The following is a 23,329-nucleotide window of genomic DNA, read 5'->3' as shown; positions in this document are numbered from 1 at the left end:
GAGCCACCAGGAAAGCCCATTTAGCATCAAAGTCCTGTAAAAAATATTTATGATGTAGATACAAAAGTGGTGTGACTAAAATCTCTAAGTGAGCATTTATCTAGCATCTGGCATGTAGAAGGCACTCAATAAAAAAGTGTAGAAATGGTCAATAAAACACCTGAATAGCCCTAAAATTCTAAACATTATTTTTAAAAGCCTGCATATTGATTGATCTGTAGAGAATTTCAGAGCTCAGAGAAATGATTTCTGTCAATCTAGGTCACTATTTGACTGGCTTCAACATTTGCTGCACACACCCTTAGAATTTTCACGTTATCTATGGACTATCTATGTTATTATCAACATGTTTTTTTTTTTAATTGATTCATTTTAAAACCTATTCTAGCTCAAAGCAACAATATCTGTGATACTGAGGGTTTTATGTCCTAGTTATTTTCCGGTATCTTAGAAAAAAACACAATTCAGGTATCAACTAATTGTCTAGGTGACACCTGAACATCTTTCATGTGCCACAGTTAGGAAACTGTAATCTTGCTATATTCATATTTATATCTTTTATGATAAAAAGCCAGTCAGACACAAACATACCATTGGATGTTGGCTTCCGTATGCTTCTCTATGAACATTTTATTAGAGGCAAGAGACAGCGCATCAGTGGTTGCCTGGGGCTTGAGATGGAAGTGAGGTTGACCTTGAACAGGCACCAGAGGACTTTCTGGGGATGATGGAAGTATTCTAACACTGGATGGTGGTGATGTTGTACACTATATACGCTCAGTCATGTCTAACTCTCTGTGATGCCATGGACTGTAGCCCACCAGGCTCCTCTGTCCATGGGACTCTCCAGGCAAGAATACTGGAGTGGGTTGCCATTTCGTCCTCCAGAAGATCTTCCCGACCCAGGGATCGAATCCACGTCTCCTGTGTCTCCTGCGTTGGCAGGCAGATTCTTTACCTAAACTAGCGCCACCTGGGAAGCCCCCCCCCCCACACTGTATGAATTTAGAAGAATTCATCAAACTGTATATTTTAAATGGATACATTGAATGGTTTGTAAATTGTATCTCAAAGAAGAGGAAGGAGGAGGAGAAGTAAGAAAAATGGTGTATGAGGGAATTTCTGGCGTCCTGGTGGTAGCCTGTTTCTTGATCTGGGTGTTGGTTACAAGGTGTATTCACTTTGTGAAAAATTCATCAAACCATTCATTTATGTTTTATGCACATTTGATATATGAATGTTATATCTCAGTAACAAAATTTACTAAAAACAAACAAAATCAGCCAAGGTTGGGGAGGGGGACACAATTCCTCTCCAAATGATAAAAATTTATTACTTCCCTATGTATTATTTTGTATAATCACATTACCCTGCCAATTTAGTCTCGTGACATTACAGGATCAGATTTAGTCTATCTTTATAACAGAAAGGGTTATAAAAAGATAATATTTAGCTTGTTACACAAATGCTATAAGAATGTTAGCGGAAGCCATCATTTCTTAATTATCCACTGCTGTTATCAAGATGGACAATATTCAACTTGCAACCAAAATAAATAGATGTGCTAAGAGACCTTGGTGGAACAATCAAATCACCAAGTCTCAAAAAGTAACCCCCTCTCTTAGCCCAGTTCTCCTGCTGCCTGCCAGAGTTTCGATTCTATATTTATCTTTCCAGATCAGCAGTAGAGCAATTAGTTATTATAATAAGAGCTACCAATTTATTGTGTGCCGACTTTATGCCAGGCTCTGCATTAGCAGAGTTTTTCATACTTTAATTGCCTCACTTCACTGTCATAACAACCCTGCCCCAGAGTTGCTTTATTCGACGTTATGATGGAAGAAACTGTGGCTGAGGGTCCAGACCCATACTGCTGGTGACAGGGCCAAGTGAGTCAGCTGGAGTCCCGCCCTGCATGCTCCACTCTGTCTCGGAACCTGACGTCAGGCACAGGAAATCAGTGACACGTGTAGGATTCTGAATCCTGAAACATGGCACTTTACATGGTTACTATAGTTACTTCTCTACATGATGCTCTCATTTTTTTTTTTTTTTTTGGCCAGGATAACAATGGACCCAGTATTAGCCAGTGAGGTTTGAACCCCCACCATCATCATGAAACCCAAGGACATTTCAGTAGGTTTAAAATAATGTTCCTGCCTTTTAAATAGACCTTATATTTCAGAAGCCCCTGGGACATGAACAGATCCTTTCCTGTGGCAGCTTGACAAATATTGTTATTTGCTCCTTGTGTAAAACATAGGGGCTTTCGAAAGGTAATACAGCTATAGTTCAGGCAGAGTCCAACAGGACTCCTTGATAAAAGCAATGCATTTGGGTGTTGGGGGAGGGGTACACGGGTGTTCCCATAGTACATGGGGTTAGGGGGAGAGCATCCAGGCAGGAGGGCATGTGGAAAGAGAGGCCTTGGATGTGTTAAGAAGAAGAGACTCAGCCTGAGAGGGACTGGACAGAGAGCGGTGTGCTCTGCTAAGTGAATAAGGCTCTTGCTAAACTAGGACACCCATGCCGAGGAAATGGTTTGGATTAGCAACAGGCAGGAGGGCAGCAGAGGCCTGAAATATGTTACTGACAAGCATTTAGAGCACTGAGCTGTCAGGGAGGGTGAGAACTCAGAATCGGGAGTTGTCTTGCCTCCTGCGTGCCAGCTGGCCATGCCATGGTCAGGCAGTTTTCTTCCCTTTTGGCACAGAAGGACTCTCAAGGCCCGTGAACTTCTCACATGTGGCCCACTAAAACACTCGGGGGACTAAAGACAGAAGCTGACCTCCTGATCCCTTTAATTACAGAGTCAGAATGGTGAAGAGGCTGGTGACATCCAAGGACGACCACAGGGCCTCTCTCTCAACACTGGTGAGAACCAGATTCCTTCCTCTGGTTCTGTAGCTCCAAGCTGAGTTTTGGAAGCCGATTAAAGAGAAGATTAGACGTAATAGGTGATTAGAAACCTTATAAAAAGGAAAAACGCTCTTGTCAAATTTACCAAAGCGTCTCCATGGCTGGAAGTGGGGGAGGCGTTGGAAACCTTGCCGGCTGCAAGAGGGTGGCCCAGAGGCTGGGGCAAGCGTGCGGAGGGACTGGAGCCAGGCCCCAGGGTGGAGCCAGGAGACTGTTTAGAAATGGATTTCCCAGTCAGGGCAGCCAGTGGGCAAAAGGCTAAGGAAGCCTTTACCAGTCCCAGGAGAAGCTGAGACAGTGAAACCAGTGGCCCAAGGACTGAGCGGGGAGAAAGGGAGAGACGCACACACAGAAGAGACGAGACCGAGCACCGAGAAAGGCAGAGTGGAGTGGGTTTCTCCACAGGCCATCCCCTCGGCTGTTTAGCAAACCTCAGGAAGGGTGGTTGGGAGGAGTTCAGCCAAATCTTGAAAAGTGAAGCATAAAAGTCGCTCAGTCATGTGACTCCTTGCGACCCCATGGACTGTAGCCCACCAGGCTCCTCCCATCCACAGAATTCTCTAGGCAAGAATACTGGAGTGGGTTGCCATTCCCTTCTTCAGGGGATCTTCCCAACCCAGGGATTGAACCCAGGGCTCCTGCATTGCAGGCAGGTTCTTTACCATCTGAACCACCAGGGAAGCCCTCAGCCAAGTCTTGGGTCCAGATAATTCACACAGCTGCTTTAGGGTCCCTTACCTCCTGGGGTCCCGAAAGACTATCTCCATCCTGGGAGGGGTTGTGGGGGGGTAATTGAATCACCCCAAGTGGCCGAATGTAGGTTTAGCCCCCAGATGACTTGCTTGGACTCTCCAAGCAGTTGGTCAGGATCCCCTAGCTTTTGGGGGGCACCTTCCAACCCAAGGGATTTTCTCAGCCTCTCTCGGATCTTTGAGACATACACTCCCTCTCTGGTTCCCACAGGACCTCCCATTTGAACGCTCCGCAGTCTGTTTGGGGGAACCTCCTGAAGGCGCACAGACTTTCTTTTTGCATATGCCTGGCCCACCCATCCTAGGGCCCCAGGAGGCTGGGGGGACTCTGGTGCCACAGTTGAGGTAAGGTGGCAGGGGTGCTCCCCGCTGTGGTAATCATCCAAGAGACTCATGCTGCTCTGGGGGCCACATTTCATTTGCTGGTTCCATTTCCCATCTTGTTTGAGCTTTTCTCTTTGGTGCTTTTTCATTTCTCCGCTCAGTAAACCTCACCACCCGGGCTTGGGGCTGGGGCTGTCCCAGGTGAAGCCAGACTCCCTGAATGAAGGCTGAGCCACGGCCTGCTCTGTCAGCAGTCACATTCCACTGGGTATCCGACAGTCATAAACAGACTGAGTGTTTATGCTCAGTGGGGGCAAGCAGAGGGGATGGTCTTGAAGCCCAGGAATGGGGAGGGGGTGAGGCCAGGGAGGTCTCCCAAAGGAAGGGGGAGCCGGTGCTCATTCCTGCTAGAGTTCCCAGATAAAATACAGGACCGCTTGTTATTTAGTGCAATATTTGTGACATACTTAAACAATTATTCGTTGTTTATCTGAAATTCAGATTTAACCGAGCATCCTGTGTTTTCCTTTGATGAACCTGGCAGCCCTAGTTCCTGATGAATTATACAGGAGTTAGCTGAGTAAACAGAGCGACCAGAGGGAGGGGCACCGCTGTGGCGGGAACAGCACGTGCAAAGACGCGGTGGTGACTGTGCTCCACTTAAGGAGCTAAGCATCGTCCAGGGCAGAGAGGCATGGGGTTTGGGTTGGGGGGAAGCGAGGGCGTGGAGGGAATGCACTGAACTGTCACATGGGTGTCGAGCAGGTGCTCAGTGCCAGGCACGTGGTGAAGACCTCGGGTGCTGTTGTGAACCAAATGGACAAAACAGCTCCTGCTCTCAGGGAGCTCACGGTTCAGCTGAGAAGCAGTGGTGGACAGGAAAGGACTGACGCTGTGGAAGTTGCTGCTGGGGGATGTCAGCTGGGCTGGGAGGTCAGGGAAGGCCTCTTTGGGGAGATGACAACACGCTGAAGGAGGAGGAGACGGGCTTGCCCCGGGGGTTGGGGGAAGAGTGTTTTAGGTAAGGGAACAGCATGATAGCAGCCCTGAAGTGAAAATGTTTGCTGTGGATTCCCGATACCAGAGGGGTCAGGAAGGTGAAGAGCATGAAGAGGTGCCGAGGGGAGAGGCTGGGCCAGTGGGCAGGGGCCGGATCACATGGGAGGGAGGGGATGGGGACCGGCTCCCCGAGGCAGTGGGAGCCAGGGACAGTGAAGTTGAAAGGAGACAGGGTGACACAGCCAGCCCTGTGTTCTTGAAGGTGACTCACGCTGGAGAGAGGAGGACAGAGGGATAGCGTGAGGGCGGAGAGCACAAGGGAGGCCTGGGTGGGGCTACGGCAGATGCCCAGGACGGACAGTTGGGTGGCTCGGCCCCGCGCAGTGGTAGTGGAGACAGAAAGAAAGGGAAGGCGAGATGGATCCCAGCTGCACTGAGGAGGAAGACTTGGCAGTGCTGGGTGATCTGGTGCTGGGAAGTGAGGGGGTGGGAGAAGCAGGCGTGACTCAAAGCTGCTGGTTTGGACAGATGGGAGGACGGTGGCGCCACTTGCCCAGCTGAGCTGGGGACTTGGGAGGCTTGGGGGTGGTGAGGCGAGAGCATTCAGGTTTGTACATATCGAAGGTGAAAGAGCCAGTGGTGGACTGCGGAAGGGGAGCCAGGCAAAGCGGTGTTCAAACCTCTTTTCTCGGACTTGGCCGTGTGGCCTTGATCACCAACTTGACCTCTCCTTGCCTTCGTTTTCTCATCTGCATTCATGGGATGAGGTGGGTCGTCCTTCTGGTTGTGAGGGTGTAGCGGCCTCCAGGGTTACCTCTAATGATGCTGTCTCCCGGGATTCGCTTCCATGCTGCGATAGTGTTGGTCTGTGAGACCAAGAGACTGTGGGCGTGTCACTTTCAAGGCTAGGCTATGAAAGATGCAGGACTTTCCTGGTGCTCCAGTGGCTAAGACCCTGCGCTCCCAGTGCAGGGAACTGGGTTCCAACCCTGGTCAGGGAACTAGATCCCACATGAAAATTACGTGAGTTAGCTAGAAGCACATGTCTGTGCCCCAGCCAACAGCAGTCCTGCAAGATCTTCTACCTACCTAATCCGCTTTCAAATTCTTGACCTTCAGAAACTGTAAGATAAAAAAGGATTTGTTGGGAATTCCCTGGCAGTCCAGTGGTTAGGACTTGGCACTTTCACTGCCCTGGCCTGGGTTCAGACCCTGGTCTGGAAACTAAGATTCCACAGGCTGAGTGGTGTAACCAAAAAAAAAAAAAAAAAAAAAAAAAAGGAGAGTTTGTTGTTTTAAGGCCCTAAATTAAATTTTGGGACAATTTATCATGCAGCCACCCTGAAAATTCATTGGAAGGAATGAAGCTGAAGCTCCAATACTTTGGCCACCTGATGCGAAGAGCCGACTCATTGGAAAGGACCTTTGCTGGGAAAGATTGAAGGCAAGAGGAGAAGGGGATGACAGAATGAGATAGTTGGATGGCATTGCTGAATCAACAGACATGAGTTTGAGTAGACTCCAGGACATAGTGAAGGACAGGGAAGCCTAGCATGCTGCAGTTCACGGGGTTGCAAAGAGTCAGACACGACTGAGGAACTGAACAGTAAGAAGTAGATAACTGATACAGAGGATAAAAGCATTTTGCATAGGTCCTTGGCATATAGCAGGGGCTTTAGCATACGCAGCATTTGTAGGTCCGGAGTTCAGGAAAGAGGCCTGGGCTGGAGGTATGGATTTGGGAGAGCTTTGGCTTTAGAGACAATAATGGCATTCATGGAGGTGACTGAGTTAGTCCACAGGGAGGGTAGATGGAGAAGAGGGTACAGCCTCGGCCAGAAACCGGAGCATAGGAGTGGGTAAACCAAGAGGACGAGCATCTTCATGAGTCTGAGATGGAGGAGGAAACTAGAACAGGGCTGGGGAAGAGGTTGTCCCCAGGAGAGTGTGGTCAGTGATGTCACTTCAGGGAGATCTGAGGGGCATCTTTCAGATTCAGCAACAAGGAGATTCCTGGTGGCCCCACAAGAGCTCTGCAGGTGGAGAAGTGGGCCCTGAGGTCAGGTTGAATGCTGTGAGTCAGGATACAAGGGTAAACTCTCTACCCCCAGGCCCCAAATCAGGATGACCTATAGGAGAATCCTCTGGAAAACCCAAACAACAGAAAAATCTCAGTCTTACAGAGCCTGTTCTAATGAGTAGACACCCACTCCTTAATTTATTTTATGAGGCTCATGTCACTTTGATAATGAAACCAGACAGAGAGAGAATATGAAAGGAAAAATCGTAGGCATATCTTGTTCATAGCAATGGATAACAAAAACTCCAAGTAAAATATTAGCAAATGAAATCCAGTACTATATGAAGAAGAAAAAAGCACACATCATCAAGGTGTGTTTATTCCAGGAATGCAGGGATGGTTTAATACAGTAAAAGCCATGATTATAATTAACGACATTGGTGGGGAAATCTCACATTTGATAAAATTCACCAGGGCTTCCCTGGTGGCTCAGACGGTAAAGAATCTGCCTACAATACGGGAGACCCAGGTTCAATCCCTAGGTCAGAAAGATACAACACCCATTCATAATAAAGCAGAATAGTACTCCCTTACTCTGATAAAGGGAATCCACCAAAAATCTGCAACAAACACCATATTTAATGGTGCCATATTAGAAACAGTCAAGAACAAGATAGAAATGGCCACTATCATCATTATTCAAATTTGTGCTGGAGGTTTTGGTGCAGTAAAATAAGGAAAAGAAAATAAAGACTGGACAAGAAGATTCCAAATGTTATTACCTGCAGACTCTATAACTGCTTACATAGAAAATTCAAGAGCGCATATAAACTTATTAGAACTCAATTAGAACTAAAAGAGTTGCTGAAAATAAAATTATAGAAAATGAACCACATTTCAGTAACTATCAATATCTTATAAAATATAAATTTGATAAGTTACAATAGCAATAAAACTTTTAGATATGTAGGAATTGTAGTGACACAACCACTGAAAAATTAATTCCTCTGAGTTTTTAGATGAGGAAACAGATGTCCTGAGAGGGGAAATGACTCCTTCAGGGATACCAGTAAGAAAAGGGCAGTTTGGGATTTTCATTGGCACCAAATCCTGGAGGTCTGAGTGTTGGGTAATATCAGAATTATCTTTCTTAAAAAATAAAACTTTTTTTCTAATTATAAATTCAGCATCCACGCACTCTAGAAAAGATAGAAAATTCAGAAGAACATTTGAAAGTAATGTCACTAATATTCCCATCCTACTGCCTAGACTATGATCAATCATTTGATATATTTCCTTCAAAATGTTTGTCTATGGATATTTACATTTTTGAAAATAAAATCAGGATTGTACCATATATACCATTGTGTGCACTGCTTATTTTTACACACATTCCCCTGTATCCTCACCTAGTCTTTTTGAATATAATGGTGCACTCAGGTATATTAATGAAGCGTATGCCATTTATGGAACCTATTCAGCCAGCCAGGCTCCTCTGTCCATGGGATTCTCCAGGCAAGAATACTGGAGTGGGTTGTCATTTCTTTCTCCAGGGGGTCTTCCTGACCCAGGGATGGAACCTGCGTCTCCTGCTTGGCAGTCACATTCTTTACCACTGAGCCACCTGGGAAGCCCACTGAGTTTTTCAGAGAAAACCAAATATCAGATATAACTGCGATGATCGTGCAGATAAACACCAGAGGCAGTCACATACTCGAAATGGTGACGCGCAGGTGAGTTTCCAAGGCAAGTGGTTATACTGGTAAAGTTCAGTACAGTTCAGTTCAGTTGCTCAGTCATGTCCAACTCTTTATGACCCTATGGACTGCAGCACACCAGGCCTCCCTGTCCATCACCAACTCCCCGGAGTCTACCCAAACTCATGTCCATTGAGTCAGTGATGCCATCCAACCATCTCATCCCGTCATCCCCTTCTCCTCCTGCCTTCAATCTTTCCCAGCATCAGGGTCTTTACCAGTGAGATAGTTCTTCACATCAGGTGGCCAGCGTATTGGAGTTTCAGCTTCAACATCAGTACTTCCAATGAACTCTCAGGACTGATCTTTAGGATGCACGGGTTGGATCTTTTAGTCCAAGGGACTCTCAAGAGTTTTCTCCACCACCACAGTTCAAAAGCATCAATTCTTTGGCACTCAGCTTTCCTCATAGTCCAACTCTCACATCCATGCATGACTACTGGAAAAACCATAGCCTTGACTCGACGGACCTTTGTTGGCAAAGTAATGTCTCTGCTTTTTAATACGCTGTCTAGGTTGGTAATAACTTTTCTTCCAAGGAGTAGGCGTCTTTTAATTTCATGGCTGCAGTCACCATCTGCAGTAATTTTGGAGCCCCCCCAAAATAAAGTCTGTCACTGTTTCCACTGTTTCCCTATCTATTTGCCATGAAGTGATGGGATGGGATGCCAGGATCTTAGTTTTCTGAATGTTGAGCTTTAAGCCAACTTTTTCACTCTCCTCTTTCACTTTCATCAACAGTCTCTTTAGTTCTTCACTTTCTGCCAAAGGGTGGTGTCATCTGCATATCTGAGTTTATTGATATTTCTCCCAGCAATCTTGATTCTAGCTTGTGCTTCATCCAGCCCAGCGTTTCTCATGATGTACTCTGCTGCAGCTGCTAGGTCGCTCCAGTTGTGTCCGATTCTGTGCGACCCCATAGATGGCAGCCCACCAGGCTCCTCCGTCCCTGGGATTCTCCAGGCAAGAATACTGGAGTGGGTTGCCATTTCCTTCTCTGGGATGATGTACTCTGCATATAAGTTAAATAAGCAGGGTGACAATATACAGCCTTGCTGTACTCCTTTTCCTATTTGGAACCAGTCTGTTGTTCCATGTACAGTTCTAACTGTTGCTTCCTGACCTGCATACAGATTTCTCAAGAGGCAGGTCAGGTGGTCTGGTATTCCCATCTCTTTCAGAATTTTCCACAGTTTATTGTGATCCACACAGTCAAAGGCTTTGGCATAGTCAATAAAGCAGAAATAGATGTTTCTCTGGAACTCTCTTGCTTATTGTGAAGGAAAAATGGCAAAAACCCTATACCTGATCTCACCTGGAAAGGGATGGGGATTTGGTTAGCCGGAAGTGAGTTCCGTTTGGAAGGAATCTATGTTTGGAAACCAATTAGCTCAGAGACTTGAGGTAATTCCCCACTCTTGCAGCCTTGGCTTCCTTCGTGGTGAAATGAGGACAGTATTGGTGCCAGCTTCCTCTCGGGCTGGCTCCTTCAGTCCTCAGAGCCTTTGCGCTGGTCGTTTTCTCTGCTGCCTTTCTCTCCAGCTGGCTGTCTTTCCCTACTCCGCCCACAAGACTGGAGAGGTGACCTTATCAGTCCCACAGAGGGCAAGGCCAGGAGTCCTGGGACCACAGTCCCAGAGTCCAAATCTTGTATAGTCACCGTATCTGCAGCAGAGGCCCCCTCCGCTTATTCTCCATCGAATTCATGTACCTCCCAACATTTTATAATCATGACTTTTTTTGTGTGGTCATTGTTTTGTCGGCTGTTTACTTGGGTCTTTAATGTTTCTCCTTTCATTAGGAAGCCCCTCCTTCTTGGTGACCGCTTTACTCGCCAGGCCTGGCACTTGGTCGGGGTCCCTTAAGTATTCGTAAAATGACAGGAGAAACTAGGCTTGAGTCCTAGCGAAAAGTGCCGGGGGCTGGGCAGATCCCCCAGTGCGGGCGGAGGCGGGACGTCGGGCGAATTCTGGGCGGAGCACGTGGGTCTTGGGCCCGAGCCTCGGGGGCGGGATCGGGCGTCGGGGCGGGGCTTCAGGACCGCCGCGGAGCCAGGATGAAGGAGCCGCCCAGGCTACGCCTGGTTTGAGTTTCTCCAGCCGCTCGGCCCTTCGGTCACTAGCCCGCGCCGCCGTTAGGGGGCGCCCGCGCCTGTGGCGCCGCGTCTCCGCTGGAAAGGCGCCGCCCGCGCCGGGCGGCAGCAGCCGCAACTCCGGGCGCGGGCTCAGTCGTCCCTTCTGCCGCCGCCGCCGCCGCCGCCGCCGGGCGCGGGCTTGCTCGTCCTCGCGCTCGCGCTCTCCGGCCGCCGGCGTCTCCCGGCCCGGCAGCCACCGCCGCCGCAGCGCAGTGAGTAGGGGCGGGCCCACGGCGTGGAGGCCCGGGGCTCGGGAGGGCCGGGCTCTAGCAGAAGACCGCGCGGAGCGTCCGGGCAGCGGGGTTGAGGGGAACCCGGGCGGTGGCGGGGCCGCGCTCAGGGGACCTCGGGGAGTCCAGGCGGCGCGCTCCGGGGCTGGCACGAGCCCGCCGCGGGCTGCCCGCGACCAGAGGCCGGCCTTGGGCGAAGGATCCGGGGCCTGCCGCGCTGGGACTTGCGGGTTCGGCGGACCCGGGTTCAGGGCTCGGGTGCGCGCCCCATACCCGGGCCCCAAGTGTCTCCCGTCCCACGCCCGGGGCCCGGGTCGGGGTGGGGGACTCTGCCCGTGGGCAGCAGTGAAGCCGGGACAGGAGCACCTCGAGGTTTGCTGGAAAATGATTGATTGTGGGTGGTGCTTATTGGCTACAGTTTACCTTATTTTAAAGCCTCCGGCAGGACTTCTGAACCCTGCCTTAGGGGATTTTTCTGCCCCAAAGAGAGATTGACCGCAGCTGAGTTCTTAATGCCCAGATTTGTGTGTGCCAGGGCATTTTTTAATGCTGGACGTCAGAGGTGATAAATGGCCATGGTAATGAGGAGCCCCTGAAGCACCTGCCGGGCTGTCAGTGGTGGAGGCTGTGTCTGAGGGGTGGGACTCAAGCGAAGCAGAGATCCTTTTTGGATATTGTGCTGAAGTTATCATGTTTCTGCAACTGTACTAGTTCTAGAACAAGTTAGATACTTCCAGTTTTAGGGCTTTGTGATGGAAGAGGTTTGAGTGCCAAGAGACCCGAGGTAACTTGGTTTGACTAAGAGCGTTTGGGGTAGCCTGAGCGTGTCTTACCGTTTCCCCTTGGCATGTTCCTTTTCTTTGCTGTCACAAACGCCCGAGTATATGAACGATTCCAAGATAGGAAAGAAGGGAGGGGACAGCGTTTAGCACAGGGCTGAGCCCAGGACTGAGATGTTTTCAAATAAACAGATGTGTAGCTAGGAAAAGGAAAATCTCTTTTTTAACTTGCATGGTTGGTAGGTTGAGACAACTTGCTCTTTGGTCAGACCATACTAGTACTTCATTTTGCATAACATCATAAATATTAAGAGCTGAGTGGTGAGGACTACCATAGATGCTGTTTCTAAGGTTCATGTCATTTAAATTTTAATTTGTCACAGCTTAAAGCATTACTTCATAAAGAAATTCGAGGGTGAATCTGTGAATCACTGAACGTGTCTTGGATTCTGATATTTGGAGTCTATTTAAAATGGAATCCAAATATTTATTTGGATTTGGCTTTACCTTGGACATAATCCTGAGTCATGTTTTAGAGTTCCTTCCTTCTGTGATGAAGAGTTCAGGCGTCTGGTGGTCTCTGTAAAAGCCAGATGCTCTCTTTACCTGTGGTTCTCCCTTGTGGCGCTCCAGGAAAAGGAGGACTGATGAGGGAGACTGGAAGCACATTAAGTGCGCTCCTCTTCCATTCTTGCCGGGTCTCCATGCCCAGGCTCAGAATCGCTTGTGTTCACTCGCAGGTTTCTCAATTAACCACAGAAACGGTATGTGTGGTACTGCCACTAGCATTTTCACACTTGCCAGTTTACCCGTAACTGTGGCTAAGTGATCTCACTTATTTTTTCTCCAAGCAGCAGCTGGGCAATACAGAGTGATTTACTCTGGGTCTTATAATTAGTAATGAAGCCAAGCTGGCTTAAGGATCCTCACCTGTGGCCTCTTCTCTCTCTCCTGCTCTGGCCTGCCCATGACCTCAGACCCCAAGCCCCCATCTGTCACCCTGTAGGCCAGGTGTTGCCTCTGTGCTGTGCTTAAGTGGTACTGTTCTTTCGGGAATGTGGTATTATTCTGTTTTATCTTACAGAAATTAAGGTAAGAGGAATGGTATGGTTTTATGACTATTTGTGGTAGCTCTTCAGTAGGAAAAGTCACTTTTCAACTTACAGCACCTTTTTTGTAGACCACATGGAGAGAGCAGAGAGAAAAAAGGATTAGTTTTTGGATGAAATGATCTATTTGTGTAGTGGTTATGGTCAAGCATAACCTAACACCATAATCACATTCTCCTTCTGTGCTTGGCTACTTAAACCAGCCTGTATGTGAATGTTAACCCCAAAGACTCCTTTAGATGTTGCTGAACTAGTTACTATAAAAAGTATTTCACTTTCAAAAACTCCCACATTTCAAGAACAGAGAAATTCAGCACAAAGGTGATTTTGAAGGTATGTATAGATGGAATTTGTTGAGTTGTGTCTTCTGAATGCCAGCCACAAAGATGTCAGTAGAAAGTAGAAAGGCATTTTAAAGGGGCTACCTGGAAACTTAGGGAAGGAAATAGTGATGTGTTTATTATTTATTCAAGTTTGGAGGTGTGTATTGCAATGTATAAGTTATTATGTAGGATAGGAGCAGGAGTTTTATTCCAGAGAATTCTTAGTCTGTAGCAGAAATGATAAGCCCTGAATATGTGTGCTAAATTAGTTCATCATAACCACGAAGCCTGTAATTGAGTTCTGCTGTGGTGAGGAAAATGAGTTTCAGGGGTTCTTACGTTATTCTTTAAGTCATTCACTTGTTGAATTGTGTGTTTTTCACATTTGCTAATGTAGAAAATTGTTAACAGTTTTTTTTTAAGGCTTTCATAAATTCTTGAGTTTGTGTTTTCCTTAACATAATTATCTGCTAACACTCCACTGTCAGAATTTATATATTAGTCATAATTAACCTTTGAAGCTGCATCTGGGTGAATTTTCAGAACTGCTTTACTTTGGGAATAGTCTGCTGGTTGTTACCACATGTATTTTATTTGCACCAAGGGTCAGATCTTTTCAGGTGAACTTGATTTTACAGGGTCAGAAGTCTTTGAATTTTTGTGTTTGGTTGCATTCATTGTTTTTTAAAACAAGTTTTAGTAAGGCAAGTCACTATAAAGGAAAGATGTTTTTCATTGGTACCTTCATGATCTCCATTCCTGTCTGTTTTTCTGAAATATTAGGTGTGTGTTCCTCAAATAAGACAGGCACATTTGATGCCCATTTCAAGAGCTTCCTTCTGCTGTCTGTCTTGTGGTCCTTCAATTTCTCATTAAGTCCTCCACTGCTGAATGCCAGAAGGGAGAGAAGATGAAAAGCAAATGAATCATTTCTAATTGTTAACGGCTCTGGAAAATGACTTAGTAGAAGAGATTGAAGCCATTCTGGAAATTCTTTTGCACTGTGTTTTATTTCATTCATCTGCATTGTCTCTAAGATGGTCCTAACAGTCATCAGTTCAGAGGTTGATTATCCAGCTATTGGTTGACCAGGAATGTCCTTGCTTTTTTTGTTTGTGCTGTTATCTGAGCATCTCTACAGAGGATGTTTAGAAGTAAGGCATAGAGAGAAAATGTAAATTAATCATTACTATTTTTCCTGCTCTAGAGCTCTTAAGTGAACATTTTCATTTTGAGGGTACAGTTTAGTAGTTGTTGAAAGTGACTGATAGTAACTTCATCTTATTTTGATGTGTCTTATACAGAAATGAAGGGAGGCTTTTGGGTACTTTTTAAAGAAACATGGACTTATATAGATCTCCATAATTGCTTTCCTGAATTATTAAGCTTTGAGGTTTTATTACATCTTTGTACAGGAATAGAACCTTGCCTTTTGCTGTAGAACAGATTCAGGAGCATCATCTAACTCTGTGTGTGTGTGATTGCCCAAAAAGCTATCTTGTTTTGATTTAGCAGTAAAAAAAGAAAGGATTAATAGTGAACAGTCCTTGCATAACAGCCGTGACTTTGATGATACTTGTTTCTTTATTTGTTTTTTATTGATGATACTTGTTTCTTCGTTTTTTACTTGTCTTTGGTCTCCTTTTTTTCTTTTTTGGCATCTCCGATGTCTCATTCAACTGTTTGGATATTCGCAGAGTGGAGTTGTGTAAGATCGAAGATAGCAGTCTCGAATCACACTGGACAGTAGGTCCTTGCTATTTTGCCTCAAGGGAATTTTACAAATCCATGATAACTGCTCACTTTGGCTGAGTTACTGTTATATTTGTAAATAAACCCTTACTAGGTGGATAGCATTAATAGATGGCTGTTAGGGGTTTTTAAGTTAATCCTTTGGATTTCTTGTTTCTTGGATATTATTCTTTCAGTTTCTGTTGGAGGAAGGGGTTTGTGGAAAGATTTGGACTAAGAATCAGAAAACCCAAACTCCTGTTCAGTTACTTTCTAGCCATGGGCCCTTGAGCAAGTCTCTTAAAGTGCCTTTTCTCTGTTACATCTCCGAAAGTGGAAAGTGAAATTCACTTAGTCGTGTCTGACTCTTTATGATCCCATGGACTATAAGGTCTGTGGAGTTCTCCAGACCAGAACACTGGCGTAGGTAGTCTTTCCCTTCTCCAGAGGATCTTCCCAACCCAGGGATTGAACCCACGTTTCCTGCATTGCAGGCAGATTCTTTACCAGCTGAGCCACAAGAGAACCCCAAGAATACTGGAGTGGGTAGCCTATCCCTTCTCCAGGGCATCTTCCCAGCCCAGGAATCGAACCGGGGTCCCTTGCATCGCAGGCGGATTCTTTATCAGCCGAGCCACCAGGGAAGCATCTCCACTGCTACTGCTAAGTCACTTCAGTCGTGTCCGACTCTGTGCGACCCCATAGACGGCAGCCCACCAGGCTCCCCCGGCCCTGGGATTCTCCAGGCAAGAACACTGGAGTGGGTTGCCATTTCCTTCTCCAATGCTTGAAAGTGAAAAGTGAAAGTGAAATCGCTCAGTCGTGTCCGACCCTCAGCGACCCCTTGGACTGCAGCCTACCAGGCTCCTCCATCCATGGGATTTTCCAGGCAAGAGTCCTGGAGTGGGGTGCCATTGCCTTCTCCGAATTATTCACATTCTGCTTACTATATCAGGGATGTTGTAGAGGAGCCCTCAGCCCTTTACTTAAATTGTTTCTTTATTCTAGAATCCCTTTTCAGGTTGTCCAAACATTCCTGCTGAGTTCCACTGAGACGAGCCCTTCCCCAAAGTCCTCCGTTTTCATGTTTGGCGTTCTCGCTCGCTCCTGCAGCTCTCTGCCAGTCCATCTTTTATATGGGACCTTTGAATTCTGTACTTGAGTTGTTGCGTGTGGCCCTTCTTCATAGACTGAAAGCCCCACCAGGGCAAGGACCATACTTTCCTGTTTCTGTGTATCTGGATTGCACATAGGCCCCCCACCTCCCCTTCTACCCTCCAGTGAATGTTGGTCGACTGAATTATTTTTGAGGCTGCCAGTAATGAACTCTTTGGGTGATGGGAAAAGGCCAGAGGTGGGCATCTTAGCAGAACTTTTGGGTGACTGACCTTTTAAATCGCTTAGTTGTTCCATCTACTGATCTGTCTGTTGCATCAGTAACTGAATTAGGTGCACGTAATACAAATTGGTAAAAACCTGTTTCTTGGTTCTGTTACTTCAAAATCTGTTGTTGAAGTCAGTCAGAGGAAAGAGAGATTGTCATCACAGCCCTGAATTTGACGTTTGTTCCATTTCTCACCTTATAGCATGTGGAGCCCTACCTATTCCCAGCTGCTGAGTGTGGAGAATAAAAACTGACCCCACAGTTGTCTGGTTTACGTTTTAGCTTGTTTGCTTTGAAGAATTTGCAAGGTAGAGAAATGGATGCTTGAGGCTCTGATTTCAGCCCCTGCTGTGCTATGCAAATGTTCTCTACATGCCTGAGTGACCTTTTGAGAAAGAGCCTTTGTGATCTTCTGTAGCCAGGGCCTGTTCTGGGAATTAGTGTGCCAGATTCCTCTAAAAGTGGGAAAAATGAATCCGTTAAAAAAACAAGACCAAACAAACAAACAAACAGTGCTTTTCCTGGTTAAATACCCTTAAGTCCATGTTTCTTATTGTCTCTTGCCAAAGCTTTTGAAATTTGCCCTGGAGTTTGCATTGCCGGGAGGTTTGGGGATTAATGTGTGTGAAGGAGAACGGACTGAAGCAGTTCAGGAGCTGAGAAACTGTTTAAGTGCTTTTAAGTTGTAGATAAAAATAAAATAAAAATGGCATCATGAATATCTGGGTGTTTATCAATGTCTTCAGGCTGTCCCTTCCTAAGTGCCAGCCTAGTGACTCTCATGATAGATTGGTAAGGTTCTTTTCTGCCCCAAATTGTGCTTTAATGGTTCAGCATTTAACTTGTTTTGTATTTGTTTTGATTATTGTAGAAAATGAAATGTAATTAGGTTTTCTGTGTTACAGCAGAGATATGTTTCTGGTGTATTTCTCTTGGAAGGAGATGCTAGTGTCTTGGAGGTTTATGGCTTTTAATGCTTTTACTAAGATGTTTAGTTTATGTAGCTGAAATGCTTATGAAAAAGAGTTTACTGTTTCCCTCTGTTAACCTTTTTGATAAGGATCGTCATAGTTTTGTACCAGATAAGGTTGTAGGGTTAATCATAATGTTCTCCTGCAGGAATTCTAAAAATTGAATTTTCAGAGAAGACAGGTAGAATTTTAATAACTGGTTTACTCCCTAGACTCTCTACCTTCCTCTCAAAGTTTAGGATAATTCTTTCCTCTGTATAAACATTTGCCAGTCTCTTGGGTACCCATTGTGGTAAGGATGTCGGGGGACCCCTAGAAGACCTTTGGGAAATTGTTTCTCCCCTAGATCTTTGCCTTAGAACAAAGATGAGTGTTTCTCTGGTGTTTGGCCTGCTGCTGGGTGAGAAACCTGTCTTCTGTTTTCATAGTGATATGCACTGTCACATGTCTTTTTCTCTTCCCCAAGTTTCCCTGGAACCTGGGCTCCCCGAGACGCAGCACTGGAGCAGATGGATAATGGAGACTGGGGCTATATGGTGAGAGGCTTTTGAGGATGCGTTTTGAAGGCTGGCAAATTATTCCTGTGTGTCTTTTCTCGCTTCATATGTATTCTTAGGTATAATGCATCTCAATGAGAATGGAACTTACGAATGGTACAACCCTTCCCTCCCCCCCCAATTAGTTCCTGTGTATTTTTGGGTGTTTTAACTTTGGTGTTTTTAAGTAAGCGAGCTCAGCGTGGACTCTCCATGTAACTTGTAATAATCACTGTGTTTTTGGTCTTAAAGTATCTTTCTCTTAAGACGCTTGCTTCGTAGAGTACTGACTGGTAAATGAATGTGCGGTGGGTGACAGTCGGCAGGGCGTTTTCCTGTGGTGGGGAGGTTAATGGTTGAGATCCACTTGCCCGCTGGTACTTTTTTTTCTGCATGTGCATGTGTCTTCCTATGTTTTTTTTTCCTTTGGTAAGAAATGTTTTATTTGCATATTACCTGTCTTTACCTGTCTTGCTTTATTTCTTACGTATGGTTTTAAAAGCCAAAGGTATGTATTATTTAGAGAAGCTTGCTTTTCAAAGTTAAAGGTCAGATTGTGACATTAATGTTACAAAAGTGATTATACTATCAGATTATGAAATTTGAAAGCTGCTATTAGCCTTTGGGTATGTGAGAACCCACTCCAGTCTTCTTGCCTTGAAAATCCAATGGACAGGAGCCTGGCGGGCTGCAGTCAGTGGAGTTGCAAGGAGTTGGACATGACTTAGAGACTGAACAACAACAAAATATATGAGATTGTTTTGACCAAACTGTGTATTTTAAGTTAGTATTTGGCACTATTTCTTCCATGAAAAGTTGAGATTAAGTCCACACACATTTTTATTGTTAAAATTTCATCATTTCCCTCCTTGAGGGGGAAAAGACAAAAATACTGAAAGTAGGTATCTTTATGTTATTCAATCATTTATATTGTTTTGTGTTAAATTGAATTAAGAAACAGAAGTTTTTTTTTTTTTAAACTGGGGAGAAAATGAGTATATTTTAAGTTTCTCTTCCTCTTCCCATAATATACTCTAACCTGAAAACCTCTAGACCCTGGGCCTGAAATTAAATGGCTTCGGAAGTCATGCCCTCCTTTTTCAGTGTAAGGCTCTGAAGCGGTGGACATAGCTCTTTTTTCTGTTGAAAGTGAATGTTCGATCCCTTCATCTGGGTGGGTTTCTCACTGAAACTAAAGCTGTTTTGCATCAGTGGCTTGCTGGATGTGCTGTAGCCTGAAACTTTCGCTTTGCTTGTTGCCACTAATTTTCTTAATTGGTCAAAGTTAGGATTTAAGAAAAAAAATTTATTTTCAGATGACTGATCGTGTTTTAAACAATTTCAGATGACTGACCCAGTCACGTTAAATGTAGGTGGACACTTGTACACGACGTCGCTCACCACATTGACGCGTTACCCGGATTCCATGCTTGGAGCCATGTTTGGGGGGGACTTCCCCACAGCTCGAGACCCTCAAGGCAATTACTTCATTGATCGAGATGGACCTCTTTTCCGATATGTCCTCAACTTCTTAAGAACTTCAGAGCTGACCTTACCCCTGGATTTTAAGGAATTTGATCTGCTTCGGAAAGAAGCAGACTTTTATCAGATTGAGCCCTTGATTCAATGTCTCAATGACCCCAAGCCTTTGTATCCCGTGGATACTTTTGAAGAAGTCGTGGAGTTATCTAGTACCCGGAAGCTTTCTAAGTACTCCAATCCGGTAGCTGTCATCATAACCCAGTTAACCATTACCACCAAGGTCCATTCCTTACTAGAAGGCATATCAAACTATTTTACGAAGTGGAACAAGCACATGATGGACACCAGAGATTGCCAGGTGTCCTTTACTTTCGGACCCTGTGATTATCACCAGGAAGTCTCTCTCCGAGTCCACCTGATGGAGTACATTACAAAACAGGGTTTCACGATCCGCAACACCCGAGTGCACCACATGAGTGAGCGGGCCAACGAGAACACGGTGGAGCACAACTGGACTTTCTGCAGGCTGGCCCGGAAGACAGACGACTGACCTCCAGCCCTGGGGGAGGTTCCTGGAAGTGGACTTCCCAGGACATCCAAGAGGCTGACCTTTTTTTTTTTTTTTTAAATCACAGTGTGAGATTTTTTTTTTTTAATATTTGTATTTATTTGAAGGCATTGGGGACCAGAAGGAAGTACTCCTCTATATTTTGTTCCCTTCACCCCAAGTGTGCATGTGCCTGTTCCGAGCCTCCAAATACCGTTTTTTTTTTTTTTTTATACAAAGAAGTCTGAAAATCATTATGGTCTATAATGATTTAACAAAGCTTTTTTTTTTTTTTTTTTTGCAGTGCTAAAATGATTTCTGATTAAATAGCCCCTAAATCAACTAGAAGGCTAAAAATGCAGGAGTGAAAGAATAAACAGAGTACTCATGATGCCTTGGGGAAAAATCAGAACATCATGTAGGGTGACCTACTTTTCAGACCAATAAACAGTATTGTAATATTAAAGGAAAACTATTCCAATCATGTAAAAGTACTTGTTAAGTACTGCTTTTTACAGTTATGACAACTGTTTCTTTCTATGCATATAAATCAAGCAACCAAATATCTGTAGCCATGGAGATGTCTGACTAGAAATATTTATATTGGATTCTGAATACAAAACGTCCCTGTGGTAGAAATCTTAACATCTTATGCCTGGTGCAGTATAATTGTCAAGTGGTACTGTCTACCAGAAAAAAAAAAAAAAAAAACAAAAAAACAATAAAAATTGAAATATGAGAATTAGGTGTGTATTGGTTGATTATTGTTAAGGGGGGAAATCTTAATCCTTGTCTAAAAGGTGCATTGTTTTATGTTATGTCCTAATAAATACTGCCTATAGCACGTTTGTATTTGATTCAGAAGGACCCAGTGGGAGCTTCAGGGTGCAGTTTATGGAATTCTACTGTGCTGTCGAGTCAGGAATTGATGAAATTACTAGTTTTGTTTAAAACAGCGCATAGCTGGACAGCGAACATACAGCTTGACAATTTTTTTTCCAATAGGACTTATTTTGAAGATCATAGATTTTTCTCTGGTTGTCATTGCTCTGTGACCCTTGTTCTAGCTTTGTATTGAGCACAGGGACAAGCCGACTCGAACCATTTTATTCTCACATATTAATGGTGACCCATGAATGCAATTTATTATTAAGATTAACTTTCTGAGGAGAAGGAGACTGGAGTGAACAAAGGATCTAGAACAGTTGGAGATACGGTGTACTTTTATTTATTTCACTGTAGTTTTATTTTGCATAGTTCATTTGATTCTGTTTCTTGGAAGTTGCTCACAGGAAGGATTATGTTAACTATAGTGAAACTTCCTAGTTTACTAGAACACCTTTTAAAAGAAAGTTCAGAAATTTCCCTGTTGTCTAAGGGAGGAGTAGGGTTCTGAGGCTGTGCACCCCAGACTCCCTTTTCTTCTCTGAGAAGATTCTGAAATTCTCTTCTTTAAAAGGAGGATGAGAACACTGTCTTACATCCGTGTTTACCCACTTCGTTCTGAAAATTTAAGGTTTGACAAATGACCAATATCTAGAAACTTGTAATTACCCCCATTTTCACCGTTTTCAAACTAAAATCCCTTAACGTTAACTATTGGTAGGTGGCTGTGGTTTCAGTACAGGTACCAAGTATGAGGTTATCATTGTAGAAAATTGTCTCCTACTTCAAATTGATTAGGGGTTACCTAAAAAAGAAACAACAAGAAAAGGAACAGCTTAGCCAGTCAATGCATTGTTGAGTTAACAAAGGTGAATGAAAGATAAAATTAATTTGGACTGAAAACTGGTATGAAGTGTGACTATTAGTTGTTCCAGGGTTTTAAGAGTTAAACGCTGATGAGGCCTCTCCCTTGTCCAGATTACTGGAGATAAGTTTGCTTTTGGTAAATTTTGTAAGATTTATGTTATTAACGATTAAATGATTATTTAAATGAGTATATTAGGAAAAGTAGCCTGCTGAGGTTTTTTGCAATTTGTTTGATAATATTTAATTTTGAGTGTGTTTTTTTTTTTTAACTTGGGCAGTTGAAAATGATGTGAAAAATGTAGCATGGTTATACTTGGATAATTTGAGACAGTTATGTCTTTTATGAAATTTTAAATGATTTTTATTGTGGAAGAGTTGATTTTTAAACATTTATGTTGTATCCCTAGGGCTCTATTTTTTTCTTTTTCTGTTTTTAAATTGAAGTATAGTTGACATACAATATTGTGTTGATTTCAGGTGTACTGCATGGTGATTGGACATTCATATTCATTATGAATCGATCGCCACGGTAAATCTGGGGACCACGTGTCACCAGTCTCCACAGTGTTGCTGACTGTACTCCCTGTGGTATCCGTTACATCCTGTGACTTATTTTATAACTGAAAGTTTGTGCCTTCTAATCTTTCACCTGTGTCCTACCTCCCCAACAACCACTGCTGTATCTTTGAGTCTCTCTCTGTTTTGTTTGCTCATTTGTCTTTTTTTTTTTTTAGATAGAATTTAATAGAATTGAAATTATATGGCCTTTGTCTGTCTTTTGTCTGATTTATTTTACGTGGCCTAGTACTCTCTAGGTCCGTTCATGCTCCTATAGATGGTACAATCTCATTCTCTTTTATGGCTGAGTAATATCGCTGTTTATATACACCACAATTTCTTTGGCCGTTCATGTGTTGGGCTCTTAGATTGTTGCCATATCTTTGCTGTCGTAAATAATGCTGCAGTGACTGTAGGGTACACATGTATCGTTCAAGTTAGTGTTTTTGTTTTCTTTGGACACGTACTCAGAAGTGGAACTGCTGGGCTGCATCATAGCTCTATTGTTACCTTTTTGAGGAACCTCCATACTGTTTTCCACAGTGGTTGCACCAACTTACACTCCCCTCCAACGGTGCACAAGTGTTTTCCTTTCTCCGTATCCTTGCCAGTACTTGTTATTTATTACCTTAAAAATTTTTTTTTAATTTATTTTGAAAGTATTTATTTATTTGGCTGTGCTGGGTCTTACTTGTGGCATGTGGGATCTAGTTCCCTGACCAGAGATTGAACCCCTGCCCCCTTGCGCTGGAAGCAGTCTTGGCCACTGGACCATGAGGGAAGTCCCTATTTCTTATTCTTTTAGTGACAACCATTCTGATTGGCATGAGGTGATCGACATTTTATTTAGACTATAGCAAGTATATACACTTTTAGAAGAGGATTGTTTATGTGCGTGTGTGTGTGTATTGGAGAAGGCAATGGCACCCCCCTCCAGTACTCTTGCCTGGAAAATCCCATGGATGGAGGAGCCTGGTGGGCTGCAGTCCATGGGGTTTCGAAGAGTCGGACACGACTGAGCG

General features: G+C 44.5%; 1 protein-coding gene across 10 annotated transcripts in view; it reads left to right on the top strand.

The window, feature by feature from the left end:
- KCTD6 (potassium channel tetramerization domain containing 6) overlaps positions 1-20,739 on the top strand; it is a 48,720-nt gene extending 27,981 nt beyond the window's left edge. For 3 of the 10 annotated variants that reach the window (XM_025272706.3, XM_025272708.3, XM_006041358.4), the window contains 4 exons: positions 2,811-2,874; positions 3,883-4,016; positions 17,899-17,968; positions 19,314-20,739. In XM_025272706.3, the coding sequence (XP_025128491.1) occupies positions 2,811-2,874; positions 3,883-4,016; positions 17,899-17,968; positions 19,314-20,000 (955 nt within the window). In that variant the 3' untranslated portion in view covers positions 20,001-20,739. The other 7 variants (XM_006041363.4, XM_006041362.4, XM_025272707.3 and 4 more) reach the window with 6 other exon arrangements.
- The last annotated feature ends 2,590 nt before the right edge of the window (positions 20,740-23,329 follow it).

Source organism: Bubalus bubalis, chromosome 21 (genome assembly GCF_019923935.1).
Source record: "Bubalus bubalis isolate 160015118507 breed Murrah chromosome 21, NDDB_SH_1, whole genome shotgun sequence".
Taxonomy (NCBI): Eukaryota; Metazoa; Chordata; class Mammalia; order Artiodactyla; family Bovidae; genus Bubalus; species Bubalus bubalis.
The sequence above is the reverse complement of the archived record's forward strand: the minus strand, read 5'-3'. Positions and strand labels throughout refer to the sequence as shown.